This window comes from Triturus cristatus, chromosome 3_2 (genome assembly GCF_964204655.1).
Source record: "Triturus cristatus chromosome 3_2, aTriCri1.1, whole genome shotgun sequence".
In the NCBI taxonomy this organism is placed as follows: domain Eukaryota; kingdom Metazoa; phylum Chordata; class Amphibia; order Caudata; family Salamandridae; genus Triturus; species Triturus cristatus.
In genome coordinates, this window is record NC_140584.1 from 926,975,167 (window position 1) to 926,997,632 (window position 22,466).

The window sequence follows — 22,466 nt, forward strand, 5'->3', positions numbered from 1 at the left end:
TTTGCTGTGGTGGTGTGTAGGGCGGCTAAGAACTTGGACCTTCAGCTACCCACAGTGGCAGTCAAGACGAGCGTTTTGACGGAGGTGCTTCAGCTGGGAATTGCCCCTTCAAAACCCTTACTTCCCTTTAATGAGGCCCCTACCGATGTCCTACTTGGGGCCTGATGCAAGCCTTTTACAGGGACCTCCTGTGCATAGAACAATTGCCCGCCGCAATCGCTTCACACCTGGGGAGCCCAGTTTCCTTACCCAGCACCTGACCCTGGAGAGCTTGGTAATCCAAGCCTCCACCTCTAGGATCAACCCGGCGCCACTCCATTCCACTGGATAGGAGCTAGATACCTTTGGCAAGAGAATGTTCTCTTCCGCCGGCCTTGCATTGCGGTCAGCAAACATAGAGTGCCTTTTAGGCCAATATTCCCATACGTTCTAGGGTTTGATTGCGCAAGAGCTGCCTATGGTCTCGAAGGAGGCCCAAGCCAATGCTTTATCAGGATATTGCGGATGGGAGAGACGCAGCAAGGTTCACCATACTATGTAGACTGGACACAACGGATTCGCTGGGAAAAACAATTTCATCATCAGTGGCCTTGTGGCACCACTTCTGGCTGAAAACCACTGACTTTTCGGGGATGTCCAAGCCTCGTTCATGGTCCTGCTCTTTGATGGCTCTCGTCTTTTTGGAGAGAAGGCGGACTCAGCGCTGGAGTGCTTTAAGGACAGCAGAGCTATGGTCAGGTCCTTGAGCTTGCCTATGCCCCCCCCCCCATGGCCCTTTGTAAACCCCATTACACCTTCTGCCCCTTTCGTGGCCACGGAAGGGACCTCAAACCACATCCAAATCTTCACAGTCAGCAGGCTTCCTAGCTTTTTTATGGCCAAGCACGCGTGTCCCACAAACCACCTGGGATAAGTAGACAGTGGTCAGACCAGTCCACCACCCACTGCAGCCGCCGCCACCAAACCCCTTTAGTTTGCCCTTCGACCATCAGGGGCATCCAGGATACACCATAACCTGCACCACTGGTGGTCAGTAAGATCGGACTTATAGGCTTTGCAAATCAACTAAAGGCGCCACTCCCCCCCCCCCTTTGTGACTACTACTCCGCCTATGCCACCCACTTACGACTGGCTGACGGAGGACCACCTCTTCTTGCTCCGTCAGTAAGTATTGGCTCTCTTAGCCAAGGGAGCCATAACAAAGGTGCCCTCATCAGAAGTATCGAATGGTTGTTATTCCCTCTACTTTCAGGTGCCCAAGAAGGAAGGAGACCTTTGTACAATCATAGACCCACGCCTTCTGAATCTCTTTCTTAAAAAAGGAGAAACTCAAAATGCTCATGCTCACTCAAGTCCTGTCTGCCCTTGAACCGGGAGACTGGCTGGTAGCATTGGACTTGCAGGACTCATATTGCCACATCCTCGTCCTGCCTGCCCACAGACGTCACCTGCGGTTCATGGTGGACCAAGAGCACTTTCAGTTAGCCGCAATCCCTCATAGGCCTAAAAAGCTCGTTTAGTCGATTTGCTCCATCTCAGATGCTCCCTTTAATACGAGCTTTTCGGGACAAAGTGCTGTTTCACACCTATCCTCCCGAGCGGGGAGTCCAGGATGTTCACGCTACGTTACCGATGTTTTAGCCTCTATCCTGGACTTTGGTGAGATTGACCCGGAGGTATTTCAGCTTCATGTCCTCCTGCATCCTGCTTGTAACACGTGCCAGTTGGCATATGCGGGCTCTGCAGTGGGACTTGAAGTCCAAGTGCCCACAGTATCAGGGGAATTTCTTAGAAATTGTCCAGATGTCGGAAGGAGCTGCAAAGGATCTTCAGTGCTTGCTGATGAACCGTGATTGAGTCAGAGACAGACCCCTCTTCCTTCCCCAACCAGAGTGGACTGCAGTAGCAGATGCATCACTTCTGGGATGGGGCGGTCATCTGGGAGAGGTGGAGATCGGAGGACTCTGGGCTCCCACGGAGTCCAGACTCCACATCAACCTGTTGGAGCTTCGGGCAATTTGCTCACCATTGAAAGCCTTCCTTCCGTCGATTAAGGGGAGGCTAGTGCAGGTGTTCACGGACACCACCACCATGTGGTACTGCAATAAACAGGGCAGCATGGGAGCGTGGACCCTTTGTCAAGAGAGACTGAGTCTTTGGATATGCCTGGAACACCTGTTGTGTTCTCTGAACGCCAGGGCAGAGGAACTCCACTGAAGATGCCTAGCAAATCCTGAATGGCATCTCCATCTGGAGGAGGTTCAAGGACTCTTTCTGTAGTGGGGAGAGGCTTGGTTATTTGCCACCCCCAAGAGTGCACAATGTCAGCAGTTTTGCACCTGGTGTTTCCGAGGCAACTCTCACTTGGAGATGTTTTTTGTCTCTAGTGAAGCTTTCGCCTCCTGTATGCCTTTCCACCAATACCACTCCTGCCCAGAGTTCTCAAGAACAACCGGTCTTTGGATTGGGCACGGAAGGTCTGGTATTCTGAGTTGCTGAGCATGACCATCAGTCCTCTGATTAGGCTGCCTCTTCGAGCCGATCTTGTTTTACAGCAACAAGTGAGTTCTGCACCCAAATCTGCGCAACCTTCATCTTTATGCATGGAGATTGAGTAATGACAGTTGACCGCTTTAGACCTACCTCCCAAAGTCTGATCTTATTCTGGCAGCTAGGCATCCCTCCACCAAGTTGGTATACACCTACTGTTGGGATACATTTGTAACATGGTATGATTCCCACAAAATCAATCCACTTTCTGCACCTCTTTCCAAGGTTCTTCTGTTTGCGCTATCGTTTGCCCAGCAGGACTCTGCTCAGGGCGCAGTTAAAGGTTATCTTTTAGCCATCCCAGCATTTTTATGGTTGCCGGACCAACCTTCTTTAAGTCACCTGTGGTTAGGTTTCTTAAAGGCTTACCACACATATTGCCCCCCGACCATCAAAACTGCATTTCTAGTGGCCAGAACATCGGCCAGGAACATCCACGAATTTCAGCCACTCTCAGCACACCCTCTCTACACCACCATCTTCCTGGAAAAACTAGTTCTCCAGACTCGTGCCTCCTTTCCTACGAAGGTTGAGATTTCCTTCCATGTAGGCCATAACATCACCCTGCCTACCTTCTTTGCTCCGCCTCACCCCTCCAAAGAGGAGGAGAGACTCCACCTTCTAGACTCAAAAAGAGTGTTGTTCTTTCACCTTGATTGCACAAAAGAGTTCAGGTTGGAGGACAATCAACTATTCGTGGGGTACGTAGGAGATTAAAAAAAAAAAAAAGGGAGACCGTGGAATAATGCACCATCTCAAGATGGATAGTGCTCTGCTTCAAGATCTGCTGGACTTTAGCTAAGACGCAAGCCCATAAGTTCTTTATTGTGACATTAATTAACATTATTACAATAGGCACCTGGGAGTACAGTACCCTATTAACTGCAAGCAGATAATATACTTAAAGGCCAGACATACAAGGGTGGCATTTAAAGGAAGTTTTAAAGGAAGGAACATGAGCTGCAAGGAACTGAGACCAGACATAAACAAAAATGATCTAGAAGGCTGTCTTTGTCACCCTTGTATTCAAGTTAAGGTGCTTTAAATAAGGATGCTTTCCAAAATGAAAAGTGCAAATATTAGCATTAATGTGTTTTTAAAAACTTGGCGCGCAGCAGACCCGCATAGTTGGGGGGGCATCTCTTTATCCTAGTCTGCAAAAAGTGCATTTAATTGCGCTTTCAGAGTGCAATTTCATCTAAAAGAAGCCCACCGCAGAGGGGGGCTTTTGAGGGTCGCCATGTTTTCACTGGCTAGTTTGGTGCGGGGGCCTGGAGCAAGAGATATATACCTGCGCACCATGGACCGTGCAGGCCACTAGGTGTTACACAATACGGTGCAATTAAGCTTCAAATTTTACAAGCATATTAAAGATTCAGGGACTTGTGAGGTAATGCCTAGTGCTTGTACATAATTCAAAAATTTTAAAAAATTGAGCAGCTAACTGCACTGATTCGCATCTCGGACAGGCTTCCACTGCGCCTTGACAAGTCCGAACACTTAAGGTACTCCATATAGGTCGAAGCCAGAATTTCCTTATCGGGAGCAGCTTTTTGCTGATGCAGAGAATGTGTCTCAATGATTCCTCTTCCTTTGCACAAAAACAGCATTGTCTGTCGGAGTTATGCAGATTTCTTCGGCCGTACCAATAGGATTTTAGAGGAATTAAACCAAATCGCAGGCCCTTTAGCTGTTTCATGCTCGTGCTAAGGGGCAAGAAGAGGTAAGTTGAGAGGGCCCTGGATCACAGTGTTGAGGCCCAGCTATCATGTGCCAATTTCTTCACAGCTTGTGCATCTTGTTCTCTTGACATGAGCCTTGCTTGCATGGTCAGCAGTTTGGCAGCTAGGGGCTCCAGCAGGCCACTTGACCAAATTGCTCTTTCCTCCAGTGTCTAGCTTAAATACTTGTACCAGTTTGATCGAGGATAGTTTATTTCATCCAAAATTAATTTTAACATATTTTCTTCTACTGTTTAGATTTAAGGCTAGAAACTTTGCCTTCAATATCTAGTGCTGTGAGAAAAGGATAAACTCTTGTCGAATTTGGACATGCAATGTACAATTCGGAAGGAAAAATACTGTTCGTTAGCAGGGAGACTGTACCCTGTCCAGCCAATTAGCCATTTTGTCTCCAATTGTCTTTGGACCCTATGCAAAAGTAGTTTGGAGACCATTACCTTTAGGGGGGCCACAGGTCGGGGTTCACCAGTGAATTTGGCAACTAACAGAAGGCACATTCAAAGCAATTTGCTGCCGCCTGCTGAGCTCGGATATGCGGAGCCATGCAGCCTCTGTGGTCCAGCTATAACCCCAAGAATTTATATGCATCAACCACTTCAATGGCATTCCCCTCTATGAACCATGCCCTCTGTTTTTTTTTTTTTAAGTTTGCAGGAGATTATCCTCACCTTGGTTTTTGCCACATTTATCATCAAGTTGTTGGTTCTGCAGCAACTGGCAAGTGCATTAAAGAGTCTCTACAGGCCAATCGGCATCAAATCAAGGAGCACTGTATCATCTGCGTACTGGAACGATTGGGCTCTAATGCCAGTCATTTTTGGTGGAAATGCCCTCACCATCTCAAAATGATATGGAAGATCAGTCAAGTACAGGTTAAATAATGATGACATCAATATACAGCCTGATTTGTCGTGATTTTATCCGTGGTGCCAATCCGGTGCAAATTTTTATTTTTACCCAGGGATCAGAATATAAAGCTGTAATGGGTTTCAGTAGATTGTGTGAGATGTCCAGGTATTACATTTTGACCAGAGTTTGGACCTTGAGACGATGTCAAACGCTGTTTCAAAGTCTAAAAATCCAATAAAGAAGGTCTTGTCCTTAGCAGCCATTGTGACTTCATTCATGTGGGAAATTCAGATGAGATTGTTTTCCATTTAGCAGCCCTTTTAATAGCCTGTTTAGGTCAGGGTGGATCAGCTTTTTTTCCTCTGCTCATGTAATTTTTTGCATCTCTTATCAATCTAGTGAATAATAGAAATCCAAGATGTGAAAGACATGTATTGAAACATACCAAAGCTACTGAGCGAAAAAGGAAGCAGGGGGAAGTCTTGATGGGCACATTAACAAACAACTAGGAAGTGTGGACTGGTATTATTAGAGGGACTTGTAGTGATGCATAGCAAACAAAGAGAATGAGGGATAGGAAAGCCTTTTTGGAGCATATCAACATTTTACAGACACCAAAGCATCAGTACTAGCAAGTTCAGCTCCCTAGAATAGGAACAAGCTAATCTGCATAGTCAGCTCATCATACCGTAATTCATGACCCCCGCCAATGCTAAAAATTTGCAGCCTCAAACCACAATAAACCTAACATCCACCAACTTTGATTGCATAAATGAGTATTATATTGGTCATTCTTGCACAGGTTTGCCCAGACCCCTAAATTGAGTGCTAACTAATTTAGCTGATAAGAATTAGAAACCCATTTCAAAACACTTCACAACGAATGCCTAAATTATGTGTGTAAACATGCATAATGTGCAAATATAGGAATACAGCAATGCTCAAAATTCTGCAAACTTGTAAAAGCATGTGCAAAGTCCAGCACATGTTAATACCAATTTTCATATCTTATGCCATCAACAAACTTCGCCGGACTAATTTCTTGGATACTTCGTGGCTGCTGCTTGTCCCTGCCTGGGTCTGCTGAACTTACCGACTTTGCACTTGGGAGGCACTTGGGAGGCACAACATCGCTGATCCGGGACTGCGAGGACCAGGGTGCTCGCTGTTGTTCGATCCAGCACACCTGTGTCCTCTTCCCGGCCCCTCCCCCAGCCAGTACATTACCTCTCGCGGCCCCCGCTTCGCGGGAGCCACTCGCCGGACTAATTTCTTGGATACTTCGTGGCTGCTGCTTGTCCCTGCCTGGGTCTGCTGAACTTACCGACTTTGCACTTGGGAGGCACAACATCGCTGATCCGGGACTGCGAGGACCAGGGTGCTCGCTGTTGTTCGATCCAGCACACCTGTGTCCTCTTCCCGGCCCCTCCCCCAGCCAGTACATTACCTCTCGCGGCCCCCGCTTCGCGGGAGCCGCTCGCCGGACTAATTTCTTGGATACTTCGTGGCTGCTGCTTGTCCCTGCCTGGGTCTGCTGAACTTACCGACTTTGCACTTGGGAGGCACTTGGGAGGCACAACATCGCTGATCCGGGAATGCGAGGACCAGGGTGCTCGCTGTTGTTCGATCCAGCACACCTGTGTCCTCTTCCCGGCCCCTCCCCCAGCCAGTACATTACCCTTGCCTCCAATTCAGAATGTTTCACCAATTAGGAAGTTGCCTGATGTAGAAATGGCTCCCTACCACCACCAGACTGAGCCACTGCCTAGGTTAATTAGATCTGCTGCGGGGGTGGTAGGACCTGTGTCCAATTTGGTTACACTAGCCAACCCTCTAAGGCAGTTGACCTCGGACGACCCCTTGCTAAAGATTATAAACTGGAATGTGGCAGGGCTCGCCCGCAACTTTGAAATTCCTGAATGGAATGCCTTTTTGGCCCCTTATAACATCTGTCTTTTGCAGGAAACCTGGTGCCTTGAACCTAGGCATAGAGTGGGCTTTACGACCTACTTTGTCCCAGCTTCCCAACAACATGGATGTAAAGGTCGCCCGTCGGGTGGCCTTCTTATATGGGTTAATATCGCACTAGGTTTAAGTGTAAGCCAAAAGTCCACGCATTCTCCCGATCTCCAGAGGATAACCATATTATGCCCAGGGGGTAGGAAGCTAGAAGTTTTTAACCTCTATTTAAGGGGGGCCAGGGGCGGGTCATCTACTCTATCCTCTACAGGATTAAACAGCGATCTAGCCGCCTGCAGTATTGATTCTTACGTTCTCCTCGCAGGCGACTTCAATTGCTGTTTTGAACCAATGGCTAGTGAGGATATCCTGGACACTTGGGATGAGGACACAAAGAGAGGTATTCCCACCCTGACCCTAGATCCGATTCCTAAATGGTCTCAGAGTGCGGTAGACATCAATGCACTCTGTATGGAACATGACCTAAGACCAACTAACGGACGATCTAAATCGGATCCTTTGGGTGCGCACACCTACAACAGGATGGGTCATTCCTCCAGAATAGATTATGTTGTGTTGAATTATAATTTGTGGTCATTCCATTATGATATGGAGGTTATAGCATCTTGTGATAGTGACCACAATCCTCTCTCCTTAACATTGATTCCGCCCTGGCAGGTTGGGAACTCAATTAAGTTTCCCCACAAGTGGAAAACCTCTCATGAGCTTGTTCCTTCGTGCTGTGGCAGGCGCCTAAAGTGGGCTAAAGTAGCAGCGGACGAGGAAAAGATGGCACAGGCAGGGACCACTATGCTAGCGGTGGGGCCGCGCCTTGATGCCCTGGGTGCTACCAGTCAAATTGTTTTACCAATATTCACAGAAACCATTGCGGTGTTAAGTGATTTGTTTATTATACCCCAAACCAGCGTGAGGGTTTCTGCGAAAGGTGCTCCTAGGGCAAGAAATAAGTGGTATTCCTCTAAATGTCGGGTTGCTAAGGGGGAACTCATTTCCGCAGTGAAAAGCAAGGATCCAGGCAATATTAGATTGGCGAGGAAACTCTACAAAAAAGTTGTGGCAGAGGCGAAGGAGGCCCATGAATACAGTTTTTGGTGGGATCTAGTGGAGGCAAGCACCAGGAAAGACTCCAAGGGGTTTTGGGATCTGCTGAGAGCTAGGGACAAACCTCTTGATTTCCTGTTTACTTGTAATATTCCTGGCGATGTCTGGTTTGCCCACTTTTCCAAACTGTACTCTGTCCAATGCGGGGTACCCCATCTTAATACGGGTATTCTCGCCAGCTTATCAGCCGAGATTTCCATTAATGCCTGCCCCTTCAGCACTGAGGAAGTTGAAAGGGCAATCAGCTGTATTGTATCCAATAAGGCTGCTGGACCTGATGGAATTCCGGGCGACCTGCTGAAGAAATATCCATCACTGTGGGGTAGATTAATTGCCTCCCTTTTGAATGAGGCTGTGTTGGGTGGTTCTCTCCCTGACTCTTGGAGGGGTGCTGAGGTCGTCCCTATTTTTAAAAAAGGCTGTCGGGACGACCCAGCTAACTATCGCCCTATTAGCCTGCTTGACTCAACACAAAAGGTCGCGGGCAAAGTGGTACTAGGCAGGATCTTGCAGTGGGTCGAAGAAAACCAGGTTTTGTCAGATTTCCAGGCAGGTTTCAGATCAGGGATGGGTACCATCGAGCAGACGTTTCGCCTCTTAATGATACATTGGAAAGTGGTTGTGCTGGGTGGGGGCAGCTTGTATTTAGTCTTTATAGACTTGCGAACTGCCTTCGACCTGGTCCCACGAGTCCAATTGTGGAATGTCCTCGGTAGGTTGGGCATACCTCCCTATTTGTTGGCCTTGCTCATAAAGTTTCATGAAAGCAACTTTGCCCAGATTAGATGGGGTACCCAGGGGGAAAAAACATCTCGTATTCCCGTAGATAGGGGCGTCCGCCAGGGGTGTGTGCTTGCCCCCACTCTGTTTTCTCTTTATGTTAACGGAGTGGTGGAGCATCTGCTTCAACAGCCGTCAGATGCACCATCCTTGGCTGGTGGGAAAGTTCCTACGCTCCTTTTTGCGGATGATACCCTCCTAATCTCAAAGTCACCAGTAGGTATCCAAAAGTTGCTTTCTAGCTTTAAGGCCTTTTGTGACACCAAGGGCCTGTCCATAAACATTAGCAAGACCAAATTCCTTGTTCTTAACCCTCCCAGGAAAACTGTTGTTCCTCCCACCTTGGACTCTGTTCCTCTTGATAGAGTCAATGAATTTGACTACCTAGGCATTCGACTCTGTGTCAATATGAGTTGGAAGGCGCACCACCAAAAGGTGTTTCTGACCCATAAGAGGATTACAGGGGCCCTGCTCAAGGAACAACGTGCCTCATTTTTAAAACCTATTGGGGCACTACTAGATATTTATAGGGCAAGGGTGGTGAGTGCAGCATTGTATGGTGCGGAATTGTGGGGCACACAGAGAGTTGACATCTTGACCCACCTCGAAAATAATTTCCACAAAGATCTTATGAAGTTACCCCATAGCACCCCTACAATTCCCCTCTTGCTAGATACAGGCACACGCCCAATTTGCGAGCAAGCTAGGCTACGTCCCCTTTTATTATGGGCCAGGATATGGAATGTCCCTGAATTGAGTAGTTATGCAGTTGCCCTAAGCGAAATCTTATCCTTATCTGGCTGGCATAAGGTAATCTGGCTCAGGGAGGTTAAGCGACTTCTTTATGAGCTGGGTTTAGGAGATGCTTGGGTCAATAGAACAGCACCTTCAAAACAAATGTTAAAGAAGGCTTACTGGCTTTGGGTAGATAATGAGAGGTTGTGTAACCCTAATCATTGCAAATCTGTTGCCCAGTTTCTGCTAGTTAAGGAGATCCCTTTCAGAGAACCTTACCTGGACTCAATCCATAACCCGGGTGACAGATTATTATACTTTAAATTCAGGGTGGGTGTTCTTCCCTTAGGATTCCTAACGTCTACTTGGAAACCTCCATTCCAAACTATTCCTTATTGCCCCTTTTGTGACTCAAGGGTTGAGTCCATACCTCATCTGTTGTTTGAGTGCCATGCCTATGTTGTGCCTAGGTCGAGATGGTTGAAGCCTTTATGTAGGAGTCTGGGCACAAGATCATACTTGGAAGCTTTACGCATATTGCGCTCAGATGCCCGTCCCTTCTTTGCCTGCTGTATGGCTAAATTTCTGGGTTGGGCTTGGAGGATAAGAACCGCAAGGAAACAGTTGTTACAGTAATGTGTTTCTGCTTGTTTTGGTTTTTAAAAACTTGGTTATTATCTTATTTTTGTTTCTGTAGGTTTTTATACTGTGTTCGCCAAACTGTTCCTTTTTCTTCTTTTTTTTGATGTTTGTATTACTTTTATGATATGTTTTTATGTCGAAATAAAGTTCAATTCAATATTCAACAAACTTCATTTGAACAGAACATAACCCAATATGAGGCAAGTGCCCATTTTCATAAAGTGCATTTGTGGAAATTGGCATGCAGTGTACACTACACTGTGTGAGAAATCAGAATGGAAAAGAAACTCTTTTAATCATTAGTGGTGCAAACTCCCATACAGGCTCGCACCACTAGGATTGAACATCATCATTGCTGTTGCCTGCTTGGATCTTACCCATTGTCTGTTGTCACTGTTCTAAAAAAAATAACTACTTAAGAGACTCATCAGTTACCAATTATATAAAGTGCTCAGTGCAATACAACTACCATACATAACATTACTAATCCAAAATGAATTATAATCTCAATGCTAGATATTCTTCAGATTGGCTCCAATTCACACATTTCTCAATGTGTCATATTTGATATCCTATAAATGAATATAAAGATCTTCTTCTATATTCAACCCTGCCAGAACTCTGATATTTAATCTAAGGATATGTTTAGTTTCCAATTACCTCAGACAGCGTTCCCGATTGCCTCCTTTAGTTCTTTTCGGCACGTGATCTAGTACTAAATAGCTTAAATACTCTATCCTTCTACCATGTACTGCTTCAAAGTGCCTAGCTACAGGGTATCTCTGGTCCTTGTGTATGATTGCCCTGACATTGTCCTGTAGTTCCTAGAAATCCCCAGGACCTGTGCGTTTTGGATGACCTAAACTGAGGGATTGGTGTCCAAACCGCTTCCGGACACCCCTACAGGATATGTCAGCCATTAGACCAGCTAGCTCTACAGTGCCACTACCACCCTCCTGTATCTTACAGTGGTGTAGTTAGTTTCTCTCCTGATGGCAGAGAGTGAAGGACCCTGTTTCTGCTTCAAGGATGACACCCTGCAAGGGATTTCAGACTGCTGCGTGTCGAAGATTCAGCATGCAGGACCCTGTGTCAGATTGGAAGGAACTCTCCTCTGATTTGCAGGGCGAAATAAGGGTCTTATATACTAGAGTGGTTACTCAAAGGTTTCTTCTAGAATCGATATGTTTTGAAAACAATCATAAATGTTTTCTAAAACAATACGATCATGCACAGCGGGCTGTTGGCCAAGGATGAAAAAGTGGTGACACTTATACAGAATAATTATGCAGTGCCTGAGGACATGTTTATGTGCGTCTGGTGCAGGGATTATGATAGAATACTAAGAGTCTGGTGACGAAGAGACAGGAGCAAACTACTAGGTATAAGGTCAGCTGTTCAGAACGGTTATTATCATGTGGATGGGACAATGTATGTAAAAAGGGGGCATAGATGACAGGACTAGCATACAGGACATGACAACATGCTGTAAAATTTGTAGATGGACTTGTACAATTGTGCTGCCTATGTACAGTTTTGAGCAGGTACATCTCAACACAAACAACAAATTCACTTTCACAATGTAATGTTTGCCTGATCTTCCAGAACCTGTCTGAAAAAGGTAAAGCCAGTTGTGTGGTGTTGACTCCATGTGTACAGGCCTTGCATTTATGGTACTTCCTGAAGCCCCCACTGCCAATGAGCCATGTGCCTCACTGCTGAATTTCCAGACTACTGACCACAAGGTCATTGACCTCGCTCTTCAAAAAGCTGTTGCAGGCCTCCAGTGGACCTTCCAGCTTATAACAGGATCACTACGTAATAGGTGCCAATGTTTTTGCAAGATCTGCCTCACTTGCGCATGCTGAAAAAGTAGAATTACAGAATCAGCCGTCCCTTTCTTATTTAATCACTCTCGTCACGGGCATGGTTGATTAAAGCACCAGTAATATAGTTCGTTTGACACTCGCCCTTGGACAAGTTTGCCACACAAACCTTTCAAACATGCAACCACCCTTGCCTACCAACATCAGGCCACCTGGCTCTCCACGAAGCACAAAGCCCTCTTCAAAACCTTAACCATGGTCATAAAGGTGATCCACTTAAAAGCCTCAACATAGCTTACTCAGTATCCAGTCAGAAACTTATACTTTCAATCGTCCAACCTAAACCTCCTTCATCAAACCAGTTTAAACCCATCTGGACTGTAGCTCTTTAACAAGCTTAGATCCTTTTTAGTGGAAATCTCGCGTTGCCAAGCTGTGGGCAACCACCTCTTTCCAATCATTCAAATCAACTATAAAAGCAGACCGATTACCACTCCACAAGTCTATCTCCTCTTTACAGTGCATCATCTGGGAACTTATAGTTAGTAAATGGTTGCATATTTAGTGTACTCTTAAAGTGTAGTCCCCCTTGTTTTACTCAACATCCCACAATGCCTTCACCTACTTCTATGTGCATCTACCCTACATGATGCTGTTTTGTGCGGTCTCATTCAATTAAATGAATTTCCAGACAAATGATTACTCAATCGAATAAACTCCAATCTATCCCTGCTTTAAAGGATCTAATTAAGTAACAGAAACTAAAGAAATTTTTTGTGATGATCGTTGTCTACACGATTTTGGGGTCAATGGATCAATGGGCAATGAGGAATATCTTGACTTGAATTACAAAGTTGCTGGCCTTATTATGTCATTTTAGATGTTTGAGAGGCTGTGGATACGTCAGCTGGACATGGCCAGATCAGATACGGTTGTTGTTTCCTAGGATGTAAGTGAAAAAAAAGAAGCAATTACAGGAGTAAATCAATTAAACCAGGTGAGACCAGACAAAGTTTATATCATACAACAATGTCTCAGCTGGAAATCAATGACAAGAGCAATAAAACAGTGAGATAAATCACATAGGGTAGGGGAGAAAAGGAAGGGGGACCACAATGGATAGGGTAGGGTGAAGGAGTTAGTATTTGTAAGTAGTTATGACAGCACTACAGTACAATTTAATATACAGGGACCATAACACACAAGTGAGCACTGGGCGTGCTAGTGATGATGAGCGGCGCAGTGACACAGGGGTGAAAGATAACAGCGTGAACGGCGAAAGGAGAATTCCAAAGTGGTCAAAAATACAAGATAAATATATACAATAGGGTATGTAGAATTCGGTGTAAATTAATTGACCACAACAGCGCCAAAGTTCTATGTTGGCTGGTCGCAGGCGTTTCAACTGGATTGCTTTCAGGTCATTATCAGGACAATGGTCACGAGTTTAAAAAATAGTGCTGGGATGAGCAAGGATAATGCATGCGTGATGGCGAAATAGATCAATCTGGTTGAATCACTAGGCCAGAGGATGCGAGACGTCAAGAAGAAGTAAATCCAGAACCAATTGAGAGATTGAATCGGCGTGAGAAGTAGGAGAGCTGCCGGTGCCACATGATTATAACGAGCAGCGCACAAATGTAAGACTATTTGAATAAGGTGATCCAGGAAGGCAAGTAACCGGAATGGAGCCGGCGGGAAGGGTCGCTTCGTCCGCAGTCGCGAAAACGGCCGGGTGATGGGGCGGAGCTAATCCTCTTGATGGCAGGCTGGTGCGGGACGAATTAAGCAAACGAGTGAAGCACATAGAGGTGATAGATTCTCTATGGAGTTGGGAGAAGTAGGGTATGACGATACTCAGGGTTTTAGCTTATAGGAGCTAGTGGGTGCATTTGATAGGGACAAAGGAGTAAGACACTGCTTAGTAAGGTAGTGTAGCAAGCAATAGCGTGGGTGGGAATAAGGATTGTGTCAAGGCCCTGCCTGCATTACTGAAGATTAGGATTTCAGTTTTGTCATCTGGTTCTGTTGAATTCAGGGAATCATCTTGCTGATAGGACTAGTCTTCATCTCCAATTCTAGCAAATGCATCATGTTACAGCGCTGGGTAGTATTGGGGAAAAGGGTTGGCTAACTTCTGTGCTCTGCTTCTGGTAATAAAGGAGGTGAAGTCTTCTGTAAACAGTGGCTGATGTGCGGTAGTTGAGGAAAACATGATTGACTTTATGGAATACCATTTACAGGTCAAGTAGAATGAATGTGCGTATTTTTCCAAGCAATTGTCAAAGACCAAGAGTAGGGCTGCAATGTGTCACTCTAGCTGGGCAGAATCCCTTTAGTTAGAGATCAGTTTGCTTCAGCAAATTCTTGGAACTGCCTGCTAACCATGTGAACATGTTGTTTTTCCATGTAAGGAAAAGTTAAAATGGGGTTCAAGTTCAGTTTTTTCAGATGGGGGCGTGACTGAGCGCCCAAAGTCCCTGTGGTTCCGGAACATGTGCCCTGTCATCCACCACCAACAGCCAGACCGGAGAGGGTGGGGGCCCCATTGGTGGTACTGTCTGGAGTCCCCTTGAGTGTATAAGCAGCTCGGAAGTGGCCCAGGGACTCCAACTGCTGGCTACGTTGCATTCTCAGAGGCCGCGGCGGTGAGGATCTGGCAGCGAGACATCTGGGCACTCAGAGAAGATGGAGGCAGGGGCGGGCCATTAGTGGTAAAGGCTGGAGCCTTTGTGCCTGGACACCCTAGGAGGGGACCAGGGGGCTACAATAGTTGACAGTGCGGCGGTCCTGGATCCAGTCCCCTAGGAATGGACAGAAATGAGGGGAGGTCCTTGTGATAGCGGTGGCTCTCTCCAAGTTCTGAGCAGCATGGGGGCTCTCATTCCTGCACATGTGGCGATTCTGAATGCTGTGGCAGTGCGGAGTTAGCGGCAGTGCCTCTGGGCTAGTTGGTGCAGACAGGTCCTCATCTGGGAGCACAGAGCGGCTGTAGCTTTCCATATTCCCCACGCCCCCCCCTTGAATGGGAGAGTCCTGCCGAGGTGGCAGCGGTGGCTGTCGGAGATGCTGCGAATGGAGAAGAAGCGGATACCCAAGTTGGAGACCTCACCGCTGCAGGGGCTCCTTATTCCTTTTGCCTGGACTTTGTTCTTTCTATTCACCCTCCCCCAGTGGACTATGAACCAGGCCTGGTGATTGCCGTGTGCCGCTGCCCTCTGGATTACAGCCTCGAATGGGATGGGGAGGGGGGCAGCAGGCAGGTCGCTGGACCAGGAGAGTGGTGCCAGCAGGCCTGAATACCATCTCAAACTACTTGGGGTTATGGGTCGCCCCCTACCCTCATTCTTGGAGAAGCTACCGCAAGGGGGCAGCTAAGTTTTAGCGCTCTGTGCATCAACTCCTTGGGTTTACTTTGTTTGCCCTAAATTGGAAGGGTATGCCCAGGTGTGGGTCCCTTGCTCACTTTGCCACTGGATTCAAGCTAGCCTGGCTGACCAGGGGTGATACCCCCAAACCGGTCCCAAAATGCTTGTTTACGGTCAAGGTAACACCTGGCTTGGCAGTTCAGGCTGGACTGTTCCCATAAGGAACAGGGTCAAGACTGATTTGCATACAGCTTGGTTCTGAACTGGGGTGGCTAAGTGAGCTAAAGAATGATGATGGATTCAAGTGTCTGAAAACTTTCATCGCCCCGTCCATTATTTCCTTGTGTTTGCCATGGTGCGACAGTGGACAGGAAAAAACCCTCACAATATACCCACTGCTGGATCCACGATTGCAGAGGGGGCGTCATCTTCCACACCCCCAAGGGAACAGACCTAGCCGGCCGCTGGCTGCAAAACTTGACATTATCCCCAACGCCATCACACAACCCAACTGGACCTTGAGGGCAGCTGATGTCATAGCACTTGAATCAGGGTTATTGCGCAAGGACTAGGGGTGGGCGGAATTTGCGAAATTCACTTTCGCAAATTATCGCGAAAATGTTAAAAATCTCCCCAAACACGCGGAAATATCACGAAGATGCGGAAGTTTTTTTGCCGCCCGTTCGCGGTATTTTCTGCATGGTCACGGCTCGCCAACTTACCCATGTGGTTGCTCGCGGGCGCGGCCATCTTGTTTTCACTTGTCTCGCGGTGCATGATCGCGAGAAGAAAGACGTGATCGCGCGACGAATGACGTCACTGCGGGCGCGAACTGTCGCGAGACAGCGCAAATGGCTACCAACAATCCAACATCTCATGGAGAACGCGACCGGATCGGGAAAACTTGTCGGCGAACGCGGGTATTCAGGTAAGGCGATCGCGCGCACGCGAGAATGTATTATTTTACAGCGCGAGCAAGCAAAAAATTTCCGGTAAAATGCGGATTGAGGAAATTTTGACATATTCGCGCTCTATGCGGAACGCGAAAATTTCAAATTATCGCAATTTCCGCGACCGGAACGGAATTTTAGCCCAGGCCTAGCAAGGACCAGAAGACACGGACCAGAAGACACTCTCGGACAAAGTGAAAGGGGTGGAATCTGCCCTTTCGGAATTGCGGCCCCAAACTCAATCCCTCACCAAGCAGGTAGGAGATTTTATTGGTCGGATTTGGCAACTGAAAGGGAAACTGGACGATCTGGAAGTCCAGATTTGGCAGTTCATTAAGAGCGAGGAGTCCAGTATAATGCCATGGTAGTGTGCATGGTCCATAGGGGTGGGGGATTCCTGGTATGTCGGGCCACCAGGAGCCGTCCACTAATGAGTACTTTGGTCTTGTCTGAGTTGAGCTTGAGGAAGCGGTCTTGCATACAGGTAGAAACTGCCTTAATTCCGTTGTGAAAGTTGATTCTGGCAGATGTGGGTTCTTTGGTGAGGGAGATGATTAGCTGGGTGTCCACGGCATAGGACACCATGTTGAGTCCTTGGCTTCCGACGATGGTTGAGAGGGGAGCCATGTAGATGTTTTATTTTATACTTCTTCGCCAATTTGCCGATCTGTATCCCCTCAGCACTTTTCAGACACGGATTGCAATGCGGAGAGGCTTGATGTGGAATAAGAGAAGGCACAAGGTGGCTCTGCCCAAATTGCAATGACCGACAGCAGAGGGCTGGATGCTCAGGTGTTCGAGCATTATTATTCGGCGACACAGCTGCAATGGCCGGTGCAATGGCTAGCTGGGCAAAACTTGACAAATGTGAAATGAAGACAAGAGATCAGTTTGGTCTGGGAATTGTTCCTTCCTGGCTTGACGTTGCCGGTGCCATCTAACAGCTACCTTTTGGCATATAAGTGACAACGCCCAGCGATGCAAATCATGGCCGCTATAACTTTGTAAGGATCATAGATCCCTCTGGGCACTCTTAGGGTTTTCAGAGATGCTGCTAGCAGAGAGGAATTGGCACTATGGGATGCTGCAGGGGTCAGCACCCTGCGTGACTTTACATTATGGAGCACTCAGCCAATTTGACCTGTTGACAGAGCAAAGGGAATATTGAGTATCAATGGGGTAAACCCGAAATGCTACCAGACACGGGTCAAAGTTGCAGTACAATAGACAAATGGTCACATTAGCAACAAATTTAGCAAAACCAAATAATTAATTAATGACATTCACAACGTCAATTATGCATATACTGCAATTTATTTTCAAGCATTAGTCACAGTTGCTCTACTATCGAACATCATAGACACATTTGTAATAAAGGTGCTCTAGTGTAGGGGAAGGAAGGGTGGAAGTGTTGGGTTCAAAGTGAGTGGGTAGAGGACAAAGGAGAGGTATTGCGACACGTATACATCAAATTCACATGACGAAACCTTTCCGGCCTGTTGCAGGTCTGTTGTTCCAGTAAATATACATAGCACTAAAAGACACTGATAATGAATTTCAGGCGTCAGGGCTTGCGTAATGGATCCTTAGAACGGGGTCTTCATCAGGACTTAATGAGGGGAGCACCTCATATGAAAAAGAAGAAAAATAACAGCACGTTGACTCAGGCTGTGCAGTAGAGAGAGTGGGCTTAATAGAGCTCTAAGTGGGAAGCTGTACGGCCTATAGTGCATCCAACTTTGACAGCAGAGTTGAGACATGAGGATGTATCATGTAAGATTTATCCCCATACTGTGAGGGATTTTTTGACCCACCAGTTCATTTTCGGATGTCCGTGCGTGCACTATAGGCCGTACAGCTTCCCACTTATTGGAGAGCTATTAAGCCCACTTTCCCTAAATGCACAGCCTGATTCAACGTGCTGGTTTTATTTTCATATGAGGTGCTCCCCTCATTAAGTCCTGATGAAGACCCCGTTCTAAGGATCCAAACACCTTGTAAACTCAAGGGGTCGAAACAATGACTATCACCACCATTATACAAGCCCTGACGCCTAAAATTCATTATCAGTGTCTTCTAGTGCTATGTATATTTACTGGAACAATTGACCTGCAACAGGCCAGAAAGGTTTCGTCATGTGAATTTGATGTATACGTGTCACAATACCTCTCCTTTGTCCTTTACCTTTACCCACTCACTTTGAACCCAACACTCCCACCCTTCCTTCCCCTACACTAGAGCACCTTTATTACGAATGTGTCTATGATGTTAGATAGTAGAGCAACTGGGTGGCCTAAGAAAATGTGACTAATGCTTTGAAAATAAATTGCATTAATTGCAGTATATGCATAATTGACGTTGTGAATGTCATTAATTATCTGGTTTTGCTAAATTTGTTGCTACTGTGACCATTTGTCTATTGTACTGCGACAGAGCAAATGGGGCTCCTGGCAGGCCAGTTCCTGATGCATAGACGCCTTGCAATTACACTGGAGTGCATTTGGGGCACCACTGTCACCCAACCCACTCCACACCCCCTGAAGCAGGTCCCCCACACAATGGGCCCCATTTCATATCCTGGCTTTCGCGTGGCCTCTCTCATACGACAACACACTGTCACCCTTGCGACACCACTGGGAACGAGGCATAGAGCGTGGTCTGTCACAGAAGAAATGGGACAGAGCACTGGCATACCAACAAAAATCTCTTAACGCCTGCTACCTGTACATTCAGTTCAACATACTACATCCAGCCTACCTAACAAAGTTTCTCAAAGTATCATCAACTTGGCGTTGCCGTTAGTGATGCACTGGAAAGCCTCTACGCTTCCGGGCGCAGAGCACTAACATGAGGTGACCATCAAATGGGGTAAGGTGGAGTCTCTGGCAAGAAGAGGTCTGTCGAAGAGACCCACAAAGGCTGGGACGGGTTACAGTGCACTCTCCAGTGGTCCCCTGACAGCGAGGAGGGCCCAGACTAGCACACCACGGCATCCCGACGTGATAGTAGCACCTCCCTCGACTAGGTAAAGGCCCCCCTGCCACCTCCCCACATGTGAAGGGTTAAACCATATTGGGATAACCGCTTCATTGCCCTGCCTGGGTAGCATGACATTGCTCCTAGTGTCGAATTGGACGGCCCAACCCCTTCACCCCTATCCCTCCCCCTGGGGAGAACTTGGGGCGTCTCTACAATGTGTCATAGGTGGAATGAAGTTATAGGCTCACATACGTTGTTCCTAGTTAAATTGGAGATGGTTGTAATAACATGCCATTATACTCCTGTACAATGTAGTGCTAGTCACTTTTGCAGCGCAACATTTAATCTGCATTTGTACAACCGTTTACCATGACTCGACAGCTGCTGTTGATAAAGCAAAACTTTAGTAAAGAAGGTATGAAGTTTTACCAGGCTAAGGGAGATTTTTTTTATTTTTGTTTGAGGTGGGAGTGAATGATCATCCTTATAGAGGTTGAATCAGACCTTTGAAGCAGCTCAGTGGAGGAGCCCAATATCATGGCAAGGATTTGCCATGGGCACAGTTGGAGTCTAGCCTGGTGAGGGTAAGGATTGTTTTTTAAAGATATGATCAATTTCCTCAAGTTACACATTTCAACAACAGTACTGGAGTTTGTTGGATCAAATTAAGATTCTTTATCCAACACAATACCAAGGATCTGGACTGAAGGAATTTACTGGGATAGTTCAAAGCTAGTGTGGCCAAAGTTCTGTCAACTACTGGGCAGGTGTAGACCTCAACATTAACATTTCCAATGTTGGGGTTAGGCTTAGACAGATTGTTTTAAATCCAGAAGGCATGAACACAGTTCAGGGTTGACAGAGGCAGATTCTCTAAAATACCTAAATGAATCTCTGCCTCGTGAGCACAGAAATCCAACACAAACCCATATAAATTAAAAAAGGCAAAAGTACAGTTACGTAACAAAAGAAAGAAGTTATCAAATAAAGGGTAAATGTATAAAGCAATAGAGATCGCTCTTAAAACTGCTTCAAATTCAGGCAGAGCAGACGTAGAAATGTAGTTAGATTTTATTTGTAATTCATATACACCATTTCATAGTGTGTACCTATTTATTAGAACTTCCTAAAGGCCAGAATGGTTTCATACCGGGCAGGTCTATGGCCCTCCACACTCACCGGCTACATAGAATTTTAAGATGAGGCTCCGGCGCGCTGGCCATACGCAGCCTGCCTGGTCCTGGACTTGGAAAAAGCATTCAACACCCTGGACTGGGACTATGTTTGCACTTTTGCTGAAAGTGGCAATACAGAATAGATTATACCGGCTGACCAAGCGGTTATACACTGAACCATTAACAAGGGTGTAAAAACAGCAGCATGCTGATTCGTCTGGGTGTGGAGGTTCAGTCGAAGAGCCAGGTCATGAGGTCATTCCTGAACTGGGTCAATGATGCGGAATGTCTAAGGTGGAGTGGTAGGGTGTTCCAGGTCTTGGCAGCGAGGTAGGAGAAGGATCTTCCTCCGGTTCTGGTCTTGTGGATCCGTGGGACGGAGGCCAGGGCAAGTTTGGTGGAGCGGAGTTGTCTGGCGGGTGTGTGGAAAGCGAGGCGGTGGTTTGGATATTCTGGTCCTGCGTCAAAGCTAGTGTGGCCAAAGTTCTGTCAACTACTGGGCAGGTGTAGACCTCAACATTAACATTTCCAATGTTGGGGTTAGGCTTAGACAGATTGTTTTAAATCCAGAAGGCATGAACACAGTTCAGGGTTGACAGAGGCAGATTCTCTAAAATACCTAAATGAATCTCTGCCTCGTGAGCACAGAAATCCAACACAAACCCATATAAATTAAAAAAGGCAAAAGTACAGTTACGTAACAAAAGAAAGAAGTTATCAAATAAAGGGTAAATGTATAAGCAATAGAGATCGCTCTTAAAACTGCTTCAAATTCAGGCAGAGCAGACGTAGAAATGTAGTTAGATTTTATTTGTAATTCATATACACCATTTCATAGTGTGTACCTATTTAATAGAACTTCCTAAAGGATCAGAACAACTTTAAATGCCCAGTCACTTGATCAACCAGAGATGCAGGTCCAGGGCCAACACCTAAAACAGTTCGAGATCCAGGTGCTATTTGAGTACGCCCGGCATCCTGGATTAAGCTCACAGGTAATCCCACTTCTTTGGCATGACAGAGTAGCTGAACTAGTACCTCCTCGTCTGGTGCCTTAACCACAACCTTGGGTTGCCCACAATACTCCCACTGCTTCAAGAGCTCTGGGTTTCTTTTCATGACTTGCTTGTAGGCAGAAACTGCGGCATGGGCACATTGGGCAGCCACTTTTCCCTTTCCCATTTTCAGGTCATTACGGACCACCAGAACCATTTTGAAATCCCCAGTTTCTCCCATGACACATGGTTCATCTGCTTGAATGTTGTTACTGAGAGGTCTCTTATTACTTGGGAAAATGCTGAAACGTCCACGAAGACTCCAGCCCAAGCACAGTCCACAAGTCACACCAGCAACAACAGACAGTGTTCCGGGATTATACAAATAATCCATTGTAATTGGTTTGTTGGTTATCTGGGGGGGGAAAAAAAGTACAAAATTAAACACAATTTGAATGAGCGTCTCACAAGAACCTTCCAGTTGACTGGTCCTAATGTTCATGTGAATAACTGAGGACACGTCCTATTTTTTGTAAAAGGACACCCTCCAGGCCCTCTAATATCATAGCAGTGCTAAATCTGCATAGCTGCTTAACAAACCCAGATATCACTTAATGTCAGGAAAAATCACATTCCCCCAGTTTTTATCCAAACACATAACGGTATGATCAACGCACACCGCAATCATTTTTTGCTTCTCAAGATCTTTACAGAAAAAACTTAACAACCCACCATATGAACATACCACATAACAGAGTAACCAATATTAAAAAAGTACAAAATCAAACAAACAA

At 46.4% G+C, this 22,466-nt stretch overlaps 1 protein-coding gene across 1 annotated transcript in view; it reads right to left on the reverse strand.

Moving 5' to 3' along the window:
- Positions 1-21,466: 21,466 nt before the first annotated feature.
- PTRH2 (peptidyl-tRNA hydrolase 2) overlaps positions 21,467-22,466 on the reverse strand; it is a 29,182-nt gene continuing 28,182 nt past the window's right edge. The window contains exon 2 of the mRNA XM_085649402.1: positions 21,467-22,087. Coding sequence (XP_085505528.1) covers positions 21,548-22,066 — 519 coding nt within the window. The 5' untranslated portion in view covers positions 22,067-22,087 and the 3' untranslated portion in view covers positions 21,467-21,547. The remainder of the gene's footprint in view (positions 22,088-22,466) is intronic.